Source organism: Coregonus lavaretus (assembly GCF_964263955.1).
Source record: "Coregonus lavaretus genome assembly, contig: HAP1_SCAFFOLD_9375, whole genome shotgun sequence".
NCBI classification, from domain to species: Eukaryota; Metazoa; Chordata; class Actinopteri; order Salmoniformes; family Salmonidae; genus Coregonus; species Coregonus lavaretus.
Window position 1 is genome coordinate 1 of NW_028159354.1, and position 15,636 is coordinate 15,636.

General features: G+C 42.9%; 1 protein-coding gene across 1 annotated transcript; it reads left to right on the forward strand.

Moving 5' to 3' along the window:
• Window positions 1-2,154: 2,154 nt before the first annotated feature.
• Window positions 2,155-14,878, forward strand: LOC311122969 (uncharacterized protein; the record flags this gene model as incomplete). The annotated part of the gene is made up of 4 exons (XM_084197262.1): window positions 2,155-2,194; window positions 6,926-7,273; window positions 14,385-14,467; window positions 14,763-14,878. Coding segments are annotated over exons 2-4 (517 nt in total), but the record flags the coding sequence as incomplete, so codon positions are not given.
• Window positions 14,879-15,636: the final 758 nt, after the last annotated feature.

Consider the following 15,636-nt stretch of genomic DNA (forward strand, 5'->3'; position numbering starts at 1 on the left):
GCCAGGTGAAGACCCTTCTCTCTCTCTATCTCTCTCCCTCCCTCCACCCTCTCTCTCTCCCTATCTGTTTCTCTCTCTCTTCTCTGCACTCTCTCCCCCTCCCCGCTCTCTCTCCCCCACTCTCTCTCCCTCTCTCAGTTGTCAGAGGATTTGATGGGCGGCAGCGTTGGTTCACCCAGAGCTGGTCCGTGCTCCGCAGACAGATAGCCGGCTAAAAATACCTGGGTGAAACAGACAACTAAACAACAGAGGGGGAGAGAGGGAGAGTGAGGGGGAGAGGGAGGGAGAAGCACAGAGACAGAAGGGATGGCAGAAGGGAGAGAGAGAGAGTAGAAAGAGAGAGAGACAAGGAGGGGAGGGAGGGAGAGAGAAGAGACGAGCAAGAGAGCAGATGTGTTGCTGGCTGCACCCTGATGGTTTGTGTGACAGGAAGCCAGCGGCTGGGGACCTTGATCAGAATGGGAAAGCAGGCATTAGCAGAGTCACGTGACTTCAGCCATGACAGAGAGAGGAGCCTGTTGCAGTCAGATAATTAGCCCACACTGCAATTAGGCTCTAATCTCTCAGAGAGAGTGAGAGAGAGAAAAGAGAGAGCATCATAGTGACAGTTCTTTCTCTGTCACCGTGACAGAAGATAGAGAGACCGGTTTGAACTGGAACACTGTGGACGTGTTCCGAGGGAGGTCACTGCAGGACGCTCATCAGCAGAATCAGCAGTCTGCAAAATGTATTAAGAACACAGAGGAACAGTGTGTGTTAATGTGTGTGTGTATGTGTGTTTGAGGAGGGCATGAAAAGATGCTAGATGGAATGATAGAATATGACAGACAGACAGATAACAGAGAGAGAAGGACAAGGTCATTGATGATTGATATTCTATAAATGACCCAATTTGTTTTTCCTCTTAACTGATTGTGCCCTGTCTAGTGGTTTGACTGGACTGGTTGACTAACTGGGTGAGTTTGCTTCAATATCTAGTAAATTAGAGTATAAAAAAATAAAAAAATAAAAAATGGTCATCTAGCCCACAGAGGAAAACAGTTGGCATTCATCAAGTGTTATACAGTGTTAACAACAAGTTAATATTATATGTCATGCAAAGAAAGGTTTAATTTCAATCTCTACTCCATACTTTCAGTACCAGAAAGGCTATGGGAAGTTAAACTGTCTTTATACAGCTAAATGAAAAGATAATTGATTTCTAGAGACCAACTAGGGGAGGGACAGGAAGGGACAGGAACCTTCACATCCTCTGTACATGTGCTTAATGAATGTCGAGGTTGGTTTAACCAACCATCACAAACCACTATTTATAACTCATCCAGTCATCATCTCTGCTGTCTGAAATGAATGATGGCTAACCATGGTATCCTCCAATATAATATAATCTGCATGATTGCTGATAGATGCAGACAAAGATTAGTCTAATTCATAGCAGGGATGCCAATTACAAGTTAGCCACTTGCCAATAAAGACTACCACCCATCAGCATACATTTACAACCATAAAGGCGTTGTGTTGCATTATATCTGATGTATGACTGCTACCTTATCCCGGGGGGGATTCAATAGGGATAACTCAATATTTAGTGTGACTAATGAAATGAAAGCCTTGTATGAGCTATTTGGCAAAACAAGACAGTTTTACATGTACTCGGATGGCACAAAAGTGCTGAACGTGTCCATTGTGACAGCTGAAATTGAATAAATAATCAACGTTTATCTGCAGTAGCTTGCTTTAGCACTCCATCGTGTCTCTGAGGATGTTATGGCTAGAAAAGAGGCTAGACAGATGCAACATATGAGACATTATTATAAACGTTGTCTCCAAACTGTTTATTTTAAAGCCACTTTCATCCCTGTCCCTGAAACCAGACAAAAGACTAAGCACGTCCTCCAAAGTGCAGCGCTAGAACAGTGAACTGCATTTGAACTTTAGTAAAAAGCTGGGCACATAATGTATGGCAGTTCACAACCACTCCACACAGGCCGCTTGTTGTGGACAGAGGATCTGCATCCAAACATCATTTCCACAAGCCGAGTCTGACCTCGCTGTAGCTGCAGGGCAATCGGAACCTACAACAGCCAGCTGCTTCCTCACTCACATGGACTGGGGGAATTACATTGGGTACGCTGCTGTCAGCTTCAATCTGTTCTGCTCTTTGCCAGTCTGAGGGAAGCACTGAGGAGGGGAAGTATGGTTAATGGAGTTTTTTCTTTCACTGATTAATAATAATGCGATTTAAAGGAGGGTTTTCTCCTTCGAAGGGGAGGCAGGCAACCAGGCAACTTGTACCTCTCTCTCTCGCTCTCTCTCTTTGTCTTTCTCTCTCCTTTTTGTGCCATTTCCTTTCCCCAATCCCTGTTACATGACTGTGGACTAATTATTTAATTAATTAATTAATTAATTAATTAATGCTTGCCAAAGTGTCAAAGAGAAATATGTTTATTTCTTAATTTTTTAAATCTCCTCCCAAGGACCAAACAAAAACTCCATAAATGTAAAAAGAATCATGCTGGGACAGTCAGATAAGCAAATGAAATCAGCAGTACCACAGACTGCGTCTGAAATGGCAGCCTATTAGGATGCCATAGGGCTCTGGTCAAAATAGTGAACAGGGTGCCATTTGTGGACGCACACTGTGACTCCTCCCTCCAGATGAACCTTTAGTGCTTTACCCAGGGAAGCCCATCCATCAGCCAGCCACCCATTTACCTGGGTTCATTCTCTATTTCCCTGCGTGTCTTTCCGTACACACGCTGTTCATTACAGCAGGAAGGAGCGGGGGAATACGTGTTGAAGTACCCTTAATCATTGTCGGATTTAGATAATAAATTAGCTGATGCTGCAGCCTTTGAGAAATGTAAATGAAAAAACATTGCTAAAATTCCACATTTTCTGTGTTGCCTTTGATAAGGCTGGTGCTGATGGAAGATAGAAGGCTGAATGGTGAGGGTCAAACGAGAATGACACACAGTACACTGCTGGTTTTCCAATTACATCTTTGATAAAGGGCTGCGGACATCGAGCTAAAACCAGTCTATTCTCTATGGGTGGGTTCTCTCTCTATGGGTGTTGATATCTGGGAAGGTGAGTGTGAGGTCAAAAGGCTTGATTTCATTGGTTGTCAGTTATGACACACTCAGAAAACACTGTCCACCTTGCTCCAGCACCAGAAGAATGTGAAGATTATAATAATAGATCACTATGATTCAGGCCCGGTCCAAGTGGCCCTGTTGATTGATGTGGAGTGGTGTGGAGCGGACGTCAAACTGCTCATTGTGAAAAGCCTATTCTGGGGAGGGCTCCTGTGGAGAGGCCATCTTCACAGCTTGTGTCAGAGCTGACTAACACTACTCAGCCTAGCAACTACACAATCAGCTAGAACTGAGGCTGGGTTGGGAGGACAATGACATACAGACTGGTAGCTTCTAAAGTACTCAGATTAATGGTGTAATGCCCAAACGAATTGGTTTGGAACAACACAGAAGTATGTTTCTATCTAAGTTCCATGTCCTCAAAGAGAGATCGAATACCTCTCACATCATACCCAGTCTGTTCCTATATCCACAAACCTTGGTTGGACTATGAGGTAGCAACAGCAACAATATACTTTTTGCCTTCGCACTGGTAGACAACAGTGAAGGAGGGGAGAGAGGGAGGCAAAATGGTAGGAGATGTAGGGGCAGAAATAAAGGGATGACAGATAGGACTGGGATGTGTGTATATGAAGAGAGGAATACAGTGTGACCCCTAGGTGACCTCTGGGATGACAAGGTGTGTTGCTGAGAGACAGATGCCAATCAGTGTTGTTGAGCAGAAGGAAAGCCATTCTCTTTTTAATTCTCCCCCTCTCCCTCTCTCTACCCTCCTAAAAGTCTCCCCTCATCTTCATTCATATTGTAAACAGGCAGAGCCAGCAGCAGCTTCCAGCACTGCGTAGAGAATGGTAAATTAGCCCTGCACATTGCACAATACAAAACAATGACGAACAATGCAGTCAAATGAGAAAAGAATGGGACAAAATAACAGTGTGGCATTTATCCTTCTTCTTCCTCTCAGTCTTGCTCCATCTGTTCCTCAGGCTATGGGGGTATGATTGCACAATCGCAGTATTTAGACAGGAGTCCCTCTGGGGAATTGTGCTCTACGTATATGGTGCAATACAATACTGTGATTACAGGAGCGGGCCATGTAATACTTCATTTATATGCAGAGATCGAAGTATACAAGGTTCCAAGGCTATGAGGTTTTCTAATAACACTTCCATACGGAGGAAATATAAAATCATATGATTTATTATAGAACTATAAAATAACCCTATCAGAGGTGACATTGTATCACTACACAGCAATGAGGCTGTTTGTGCTGTGATGTCCTGAAGCTTCTCTCTGTGATAGTATCTCTTAGAGGATGCACTAGACTACAGACTCAAGGCGTTGTACACAACGGACACCTGCTCATCTACTGAAGGTGTTGAGGAGGTCAAGGGTCATGTCTGTGTAAACTCTCACCAGACACTTCCAGTGTGATACTGAGCCTTTAGAGAAACTGCAATATCTCACAGCACCAGCAGCAGAACACACCTACAGATGTATGATCTTTAATTTTAGCCTACTCTCTAGCTCTAGCAATCTCTCACTTTACAGTAGCCATCGCTCAGAGATTTTGAAATGAATCGTGAACGATGAATAGTGAGTAAGTTACAGACGCACACATATCAAATAACCTCCCCTGTTATTGTAATGGTGAGAGGTTAGCATGTCTTGAGGGTATGATATTTGTGAGTCTAACTTTCTCACTCATAATTCATTCAGGACTATCCGTAATAATGTAGAAGTGTTTAGAAACATATTCTATTCTTATTTACAATAAAAGTTACTCCAAAATGACTCAATACATTATTTAACATTAATTTCTATTGGGCACAAAATAATCTGAAACACAACCAAAACAAACAGCAAATGCATCCAACAAGTTTGTAGAGTCACAAGCTGATGTAGTCATTGCGTGCTAGGAATATGGGACCAAATACTAACCTTTTGACTACTTTAATACACAAGTGAATTTATCCCAGTACTTTTGGTACCCTAAAATGGGGACTATGTACATTTCTAAAACGATTCCCCAAATATGGATGAAAATACCCTCAAATTAAAGCTGACAGTCTGTCTTTTAACCTCATAGTCATTGTATCATTTCAAATACAAAGTGCTGGAGTACAGAGCCAAAACAACAACAAAAAAGTCACTGTCCTGATACTTTTGGAGCTCACTAAATATACAGAGCAAACAAGCTTCCTGTTTTTGTTTATCTTTATCACACATATGCAGACTTGCTTCTGTGTGTGTGAGAGAGAGCTATATATGAGAGGGCGAGAGAGAGTGCATATCTACCTGTTTACAGTGTCAATAAGCCCTATAACATAGAAGCTCTTAGTACAACTGGCCTCTCCAGAGAGTACTCCCTCCCTGATCAATAGAACACCTACCCACAGAGGTCTACAGAAGCCTGATAGGATCTATTGTGTGAGAGCACTGACCAGTCATCACTTTGATGGGCTGACAGGGAGAGCTGGAGGACAGGGTGAAATGACCCAGAAGGAGACTGATATGCTCTGATGTTGTGGTCATTACCTGAAACCTTCAACACCTCAACTGAACTCACATTGAGGCCCCAAAGTTGAGATTTGAGACCAGCAACTGTGTGATACAAGCAGAAAAACGGTTTGGTAGGCTACATACTGTACAGACATGCACAGTGCAGACAAACACATCAAATTGGAGACGCACCTACACACATAAGCATACACACGCTATTTACAGCTAATGATGTGCCTCTGGCATAGAGAGAATGGACGTTTCCATCACGTCAGTAGCAGCACCATTTTTCAGCAGCAGTTACGATATCTGAAATGACTGTCATCCTCCTTCTGGTGCATTGATGCTGTTGGCTTTGCTGGTGTTGGCTGACCTTTTTAATTTTTATTTCACCTTTATTTAACCAGGTAAGCCAGTTGAGAACAAGTTCTCATTTACAACTGTGAACCTTCTGTTCACTTCAAACCACATGGCCTCTTAGAAAAAGTATTTACATCTTTCTCTAAAGTGACTCCCTACTGGAAAACAATTCGATTACCATGAGGCGCTGGAGCTCAAAATTTGATTTACTTTAGATTTATCGCATGAAAACAATTGTTCAACTCAGCCACTGCCCACCAGTTGTTCTGAAATGGTTTAAAATCAAATTTCTTGTTAGTCATCCAGGCAATTATCAAATCATAAAACAACAGTTGCCTTAATGTCTCTATGGAATGGGGTTGGTCTGAGTAAATGGACATGAAAGCTGTACAGAACACTTAGATAGAAATGTATCATATTTACAGAACTCTCTGTCCTGAAGAATATGGAATCATCTTAACATTCTAACATTGAACAGAGACTGCATGAGACTAGCTGGTTCTCTCTTCTCTCTGGTCACTTACCATTTCTGGTCTACTATGCACTACCAATTAAACTAAGGGGCGGGCTCTCAGACACAGATTAAGGCTAGTCCAGGTCTAAAAAGCACTTTCAATGGAGATTCTCTAGTGACATGCTTTTGAGTCACCCTGCCCCCACCCCAATGGACATTTATCATTGCCACAGGTGTTAATATGTATATATTATTATTTTAATTGTTATTATCTATTTTTATTACATTTCTATTGTTTTATTTCACTTTGCCGTGCATTGTTGGAGCTCGGAGCTCAAGAATTTCACTGTACCCTGTAATTACATCTGCAACCCTGTACATGTGACAATTAAACTCTAATCTAATCTAGTCCAGGATTAAGCTTAACCCAGCCCTAAATGCAAAGTTTTTTTCTGACTCCATTGAAAATGGTGTCTGACATCCCTCTACCTGCCCTGTCTCCTGGTTACAGCAACCCCACAGCATCGTGCAGCGCCGCCTCATGGCGGGAAACATCACACAGCTGCGTGGCGAGGCCCGCGTGGGGAGACCCTCGCCCCTGGTCGACAGCAAGGATGGGGGCGCCGGCGACGCAGAGGAGAAGAGCGAGAGCACGGCTGAAGACTCCACGGAGGAGAGGGATTCGCCGGAGGAGAGCGAGAGGAGCCTAGAGACGAGGTCGGACGAGGAGGAGGAGGAGGACAGCAGCGAGGCCGGGGGGAAGTCAAGCAGCACGGCTGGGAACGATAAAACAGAAGAGGGGAGGAAGGAGAGGCAGAGGACAGAGAGGCCTCTCACTGCCCTGCTGGTCCAGTGCAAGGTATGCTTGAACACTCATCCTTCCTTCATTTTGGCGTCATGGGTTTTTTATGAACCTAAATTAAATCTCAGATACTATTCAGTTGCATTCCAAATGAAGATAAAAGAGGAGTGAAAGGGAGAGATAAAGGGATAGGAGGAGAGAGAAGCACTCAGAGAGACCACAGTGACTCATCATTTATCCAGATCATTTATTCCCTCATTGTATTCCACTGAGCCCAGTCTCATCAATTCTTAATGGCTTTGATTCTAGGGTTTGCAGAGTCCCCATATTGACCCTCTGCACCACTCAGACACTCTCATCACACTGTGTCTATGGCTAAAGGAAGAGCTAATGTAGCATACTGTAACAGTGACTCCTCCACATACAGGATGAACAACAGCCTCATAATGAAGTCAATACACAGCTGAAGACCCCATCATACTAACATCATAAGATAATTATACAAACAAAATTGGTGGAATCAATCTATATGCAAGATGGAAAGGCAAACCAGTAATGCAAGTGCACTGAGTTCACTGCCTACATAATTCATTTCAGTCAATGAATAGCATTCATTGCGATGTTATTAGAGAACATGAGCAAACATAACATCCAAGTCATTTCTGACTCAGTATGTTCAGGCTATATTATATCTGCACACAACCCACATACTGCAACTTAATAACTGGACTAACCCTAAAACACCATACTGCACCCACCCACAAGTACAGGCTCAGACTGTTAAAACAACACCTACATACACGAGACTAACCAAGCATCAACTCCACTGAGAGGTACAGAAATATACCCACAATGAAATGAGTTTAACCTTGGGGAGTGGGTGGGCGGGCGGCAGAGACTACTGTGCTCTCTCCCTCCTCCAGATCACTTCACCTGAGTCACTCTATACACCAAGGATGACTGCCACACAAAAAACACCCACTCAGCTGCATCATTTCTAATTGATGTCATGTCATCTCAAGGTAGTGTTGTGCGTATTTCCAATGTCATCAGTGTTATCTAGCAGCATTTAACTGACTGGCTTTCTGAATCATACCTGCCTGAATCATACCTGTGAGAGCAATCGAGGTTCCAACAAATCAATGTGGTTTGGGATAGATAGAGCTTTGTTGATGAACTCATACACGTACAGTGCCTTCAGAAAGTATTCATACCCCTTGACCTATTCCACATTTTGTTGTTACAGCCTGAATTCAAAACGGATTAAATAAATACAAATTCTTACCCATCTACACACAATACCCCATAATAAAGTGAAAACAAGTTTTTAGAAATCTTAGCAAATTTCATAAGTATTCACACCCGAGTCAATACTTTGTAGAAGCACCTTTGGCGGCGATTACAGCTTAGAGTCGTCTTGGGTATGTCTGTATCAGCTTTGCCCATCTGGATTTGGGGATTTTTTCCCATTCTCCCTTGCAGATTTTCTCAAGCTCTGTTAAGTTAAATGGGGAGTGGCGGTGAACAGCAATCTTTAAGTCTTTTCACTGATTTTCAATGGGATTCAAGTCTGGGCTTTAGTTTTGCCACTGAAGTACTTTCACATTCTTGTTCTGAAGCCATTCCAGCGTTGCTTTGGCTGTATGCTTGGGGTCAATGTCCGGTTGCAACGTAAATCATTGTCCCATTCTAAGGTCGTTTACACTCTGAAGCAGGTTCTCATCAAGGATTTGCCTGTATTTGGCTCCATTCATTGTTCCCTCTATCCTTACCAGTCTCCCTGATGCTGAAAAGCATCCCCATAGCATGATGCGGCCACCACCATGCTTCACGGTAGGGATGGTGTTAAACGGGTGATGAGCTGTGCCTGGTTTTCTCCAGACATAGCGCTTTGCATTCAAGCCAAAGAGCCATTTTTGTTTCATCAGACCACAGAATCTTTCGCCTTATGCTCTCAGAGTCTTCCACGTGCCTTTTTGCAAACTCCAGGCATGCTGTCATGTGCCTTTTTCTCAGGAGTGACTTCCGTCTAGTCACTCTCCCATAAAGCCCAGATTGGTGAAGTGCTGTAGAGACTATTGTCTTTCTGGCAGGTTCTCCCATCTCAGCCAAGGAACTCTGTAATTCTGTCAGAATGGTCATTGGGTTCTTGGTCATCTCCCTGACCAAGGTCCTTCTTGCCCGGTTGCTCAGTTTGGTCGCACGGCCAGCTCTAGTCAGAGTCTGGGTAGTCCCATATCTTTTCAATTTCCCAATGCTGGAGGCTACTGTGCTCTTGGAAACTTTAAACATTCTAGAAATTGTTTTATACCCTTCCCCAGCTATATGCCTCATCACGGAGATCTACGGACAGTTCCTTGGACTTCATGGTAGGACCTTATATAGACAGGTGTGTTTCTTTCTAAATCACGTCCAAACAATTGAATTGGCCACAGGTGGACTCCTTGCGACATCTCAAGGATGACACAAGGAAATTGGATGCACCTGAGCTCAATTTGGAGTGTCATAGCAAAGGGGTGTGAATACTTACAGTACCAGTCAAAGGTTTGGACACACCTACTCATTCAAGGGTTTTTCTTAATTTTTACAATTTTCTACAATGTAGAATAATAGCGAAGACATTAACACTATGAAATAACACATATGGAATCATGGAGTAACCAAAAAATATATATTTTTGATTCTTCAAAGTAGCCACCCTTTGCCTTGATGACAGCTTTGCACACTCTTGGCATTCTCTCAACCAGCTTCACCTGTAATGCGTTTCTAACAGTCTTGAAGGAGTTCCCACATATGCTGAGCACTTGTTGGCTGCTTTTCCTTCACTCTGCGGTCCAACTCATCCCAAACCATCTCAATTGGGTTGAGGTCGGGTGATTGTGGAGTCCAGGTCATCTGATGAAGCACTCCATCACTGTCCTTCTTGGTCAAATAGCCCTTACACAGCCTGGAGGTGTGTTTTGGATCATTGTCCTATTGAAAAACAAATGATAGTCCCACTAAGCACAAACGAGATGGGATGGCGTATCGCTGCAGAATGCTGTGGTCGCCATGCTGGTTAAGTGTGCCTTGAATTCTAAATAAATCACAGACAGTGTCACCAGCAAAGCACATCCACACCATCACACCTCCTCTTCCATGCTTCACGGTGGGAACCACACATGCGGAGGTCATCCGTTCACCTACTCTGCATCTCACAAAGACACGGCGGTTGGAACCAAAAATCTCATATTTGGACTTATCAGACCAGAGGACAGATTTCCACCAGTCTAATGTCCATTGCTCGTGTTTCTTGGCCCAAGCAAGTCTCTTCTTATTATTGGTGTCCTTTAGTAGTGGTTTCTTTGCAACAATTCGACCATGAAGGCCTGATTCACACAGTCTCCTCTGAACAGTAGATGTTGAGATGTGTCTGTTACTTGAACTCTGTGAAGCATTTATTTTGGGCTGCAATTTCTGAGGCTGGTAACTCTAATGAACTTATCCTCTGTAGCATGGGTAACTCTGGCTCTTCCTTTCCTGTAGCGGTCCTCATGAGAGCCAGTTTCATCATAGTGCTTGATGGTTTTTGCTACTGCACTTGAAGAAAGTTCTTGAAATTTTCCGGATTGACTGACCTTCATGTCTGAAAGTAATGACGGACTGTCGTTTCTCTTTGCTTATTTGAGCTGATCTTGCCATAATATGGACTTGGTCTTTTACCAAATAGGGTTATCCACCCCTATCTTGTCACAGCACAACGGATTGGCTCAAACACATTAAGAAGGAAAGAAATTCCACAAATTAACTTCTAACAAGGCACAACTGTTAATTGAAATGCATTCCAGGTGACTACCTCATGAAGCTGGTTGAGAAAATGCCAAGAGTGTGCAAAGCTGTCAAGGCAAAGGATGGCTACTTTGAAGAATCTCAAATATAAAATATATATATATTTATTTGTTTAACACTTTTTGGGTTACTACATGATTCCATATGTGTTATTTCATAGTTTTGATGTCTTCACCATTACTCTACAATGTAGAAAATAGTAAAAATAAAGAAAAACCCTTGAATGAGTAGGTGTGTCCATGACTTGTACTGTACGTAAATGAGATATTTCTGTATTTCATTTTCAAAACATTTTCAAACACTTCTAAAAACATGTTGTCATTATGGGGTATTGTGTGTAGATGGTTAAGAAGAAACAAACAGTCTATCCATTTTGAATTCAGGCTGTAACACAACAAAATGTGGAATAAGTCAAGCGGTATGATCCTTTCTGAAGGCACTGTGTCAGCTGATCTGGCTCAGATAGCCACACAAGTAAGTGGCTAAATACCTCATCTAGTGGAATGGATTGATTCTCATTAGGAAAAGGTGAAGCCATGCGTGACTCTCCATAGACATACAGCCCATAATTATTGGCACCCTTAATAAAGATGAGGAAAAAAGACTGTATAAAATAAATAATACAAATACTGAGCTATATTGTATGCTCAAACATTTTTAAAAAAATATATTCTTTCATACGAATAAAATTGCTCAGAGAACAAGATAAAAAAAAAATCATTAAAAAAAATCTACAAAATATATGGGTCAAAATGATTGGCACCGCTGTTTTCAATACTCTGGCACCCTCCCCTTGCGAGGATAACTACACTGAGCCTTTTTCTAAAATGTTTTATGAGATTGGAGAACCCGTTGGGAGGGATCTTAGACCATTCCTCCATACAGAATCTTTCCAGATCCTTGATATTCTTCAGGTGCTAGAGTATTGAAAACAGGGGTGGTAATAACTTTGAGAATAAAAAATAAATAAATATCTTTCTCTGAACAATTGTATTAGTATAAAATATTATAATCCGACACACACAGCAATGTTTGAAGTGCGAGACACTGTGTGTGCGTGTTTGAAGTAAGCGTTCCGCCAGGAAACATTCCACGGGGCTCAGCTTATCTTTGATCTCGTTTGTGGCTTGTTTAGATCTGTATTTTAAGCAGCTAAACGCTCCATAGTTACCCATTAATTCCGGAGCCATTTTTTTACTTCACAGAAAGGGAGACAAAAACACATGTTTGCAGGCCTGCTGATAAGCCTGGCCATGAGAAGCCTGCAGGGACTAAGGGGGGAAGCTCAACTAACACCATATTGTGTGTCGGGGACTACATTTTTACACACAGCCACAGCAATGGGATTTGATGTCCTAGTGGGCAAAAGTCTTTCATCTAGGGGGTAAATACGACCTAGAACCAAGTCGATGTATGTACTGTGATACACAGTGATAATATGGCAGGAAAAAGACAAGTGAAAACATGCTTTTCTCAGGATGTTTTATCCACCCATCCAACCTTTATCCATCTTTCCATTTACCTATCGAAACCATTCATTCGAAACATGGTGGATGTTAGCGAAGGCTTCCTGAAAACATGTTTGACTGTTTAAGACAACATGGTGAATGTTAGAGAAGGCTTGAGATGAGGTACACTGTCTCAGAAACCTCAAGGTAGTACTGCTGACACAGCCAGGACACAGAGGTTATGTCACTAGTTTGTGTTCACTCGTGTTCAGGGGAGCATATCATTATGTGTCCACTCAGTTTCTCTCCCTCTCCATCGAGAGGGGGCGGTGGTGACATCTTGTTCCGTTCTCACTCACGGGGATTCACCATATGCTGTGAAGTGTGAACATGTTTTAAATCCTCCCTCCAGAGTTGCGTGTTTTCACCAACATTGCCTGTTCTCCCTTCCACTCGAAGAAGTGTGATATGTTATATTCTAAGAAGAGCCTTGTGATTTACAACAGAAACTTCATTATAGAAAATTTTACGTTTAAGTCATTTAGCAGACACTCTTATCCAGAGCGACTTACAGGAGCAATTAGGTTTAAGTGCCTCGCTCAAGGACACATCGACAGATTTGTCAACTAGTCGGCTCGGGGATTCGAACCAGCGCTCTTTCGGTTACTGGCCCATTGCTCTTAACCACTAGGCTACCTGCCGCCAGGCCTCTGCAGTCATTATAATCTGCCGCAATGTCTGCTTCCCCTTTACTGTGAATCACTGCATTGTGACATGAAGTGCCCTACGGCGGAACCACTGGGAGATGTGGAGGAGGATAAAGGACACCCACCCTGGCTGTTAGCAGCTCTGCTGGTTGGGTGAACACACACACACACACACACACACACACACACACACACACACACACACACACACACACACACACACACACACACACACACACACACACACACACACACACAGGCTGGATGACAGGGAGTGAGACAGATAGGATACTTTAGGTACCCAGGAGAAGACAGCACTGCTGAAACACAGGATCCTCACTTCAGAAGTGTTGTTGTGTTGTTCACTGTTCTATGGTTCTGGCTCAGAAGACAACATAATGTTGCTCTTGGACATAAGATGTTGCTCTTGAGCATAATGGTTTTGGACTTTGCTCTTATTTTCAAATCAGGAACTGACCGGTTCACTGATTAGTTGAAGAATATTCCGCAGGCTCTGCTGATTGGGCTAATATTTCACTGTCTAGTAATGTATTCAGGATTATAAAGGCATGGAGAGGCCTCAGATAACATGGGATCATCATCTTGTTCAGAAAACAAGCACAGTCAGGGGCTCTAATGGTTGAACTAATAGTCAACACATTCACTGGAGTGAGACTAAAGATTCCATAGGTGTTTTTTTCTAAACAGTCATGGTTGGTTTAGTATTATCACTAACCATGAGGCAGAATAGCCAAAGTCCTGAATCATCAGCACAGGCATGGTCTAATAGTCTCTGACTCAGACAGAGGATCAATATCAATGTGGTTGCATATAAACAACTATGCCAAACCTAGAAAACACCTAGTCTTAAACACTACCTGTAATTGGTTGGGAAATGTGGCTTAATGGACTACTAGAACAAATTTTACCAAAACTCTAGAGTCGATAAGCCTTTAATTCAGACTTTATATCGTAGTTTGGCAGTTTTACAGGCAGGCACTTGGCAGGCGTAGCAGAGCTGTTGGGACCCATTTGATGAAAAGCCTTTTGTAAGCAAACAGATCAATGTATCTCACTAAAGCTGCAGGATAAATATACTTGTTCCTGTCTTCTGTATAAGTGTGTTGACTATAAGAGATGTAAGCTGTCAGTTAACACAGTAGTTGTTCTGTTGTGTTTCCACAGTGCTGTGACACAGAGGTGAAGGCTTCCATCAACACTGGGAGTCAACACAACCACATCTCCAGCTCCTGCTGCAGGAGGCTTGGGTGAGAGGCCTTATTAATCTCCCTCCCTCCCTCGCTCTCTCTCTTTCTCTCTCTTTCTCTGTCGACCTCTACCACACCCACACCCATCACATAGCACTCCTATTTGTCCAGGTTTGCCAACTAGCACCGAAATACAGAACGTCAACAAACACATTCGAGTTCCGCAGGCACTCACACAACCACAACAATCTCCACCAACATCAAACTGCACCGGCATCAACAAACTGACCTGTGAGAGACAGAACAAAGTAGCGTCCTAATAACCTCTACCATGGCCGTGTGTGTGTGTTGCCAGATTGGTTCCCACCCAGGAGGGTCCACCCTGTGATCAGACAGAGGGCCAGGGCTCTGTGAGGGGGCTGCAGCTGCAACTGGGTAGACAGAGTGTCCAGTTCTCTGCCCATGTCACAGGTAAGGAAGGGGACATCACATATTACATCACATAAACATTTAAAGCAGCATTGCAGCCAGTTGTAATGACTGTCAATTAAGCAAGAGAGAGTCTACTCATACATGACAGTGTCAATGAAATGCTTTAGTTTTTCTTTCTCTGTAAACATACATTCTGTTCCGCATTATCTGGACTGTAGGCGTGACAAACAACATTGAACCGAATAATGCTACGGATTGGATATGTAAACGTGATTATTTTCCACACCATCAAGGTTACTTCCCTTCACCAATGTCAATACAAAACCCCTTGGTGAAAAGCGGCCAACATAATCAGTGCCTAGATCCAACGCTGTGTTTCAGACAGTAACGTTAACAGACGGTAATAGATTTGCTTACTGGCTGTGTTATTTTTGCATGCTTGCCCTATAATGGCAGCTGTCTTAAAAGGTGTTGGAGATGTGCTTGGCAGCCAATGTGTGTGTGAGAGCGTGTGTGTGTGTGTGTGTGAGAGAGAGTGAGTGTGTGTGTGTGTGTGCTCAGTATGCAGCATGTGCTCCTGACCTTTCCTATTCACAAAGACAAATAACACTGAGCAAGCAGGGAGAGATGGTTGAACACACAATGGTTGAACACACACACACAGAGCATGCACGCACACACACACACATACATACATACACACAATCTCACACACACACAATGCAGATCGGATAATTGAGATGTGCTGATGATTCCTGTTAGATTTGAGCTCATTTATGCAGTGTTAATGAATCATA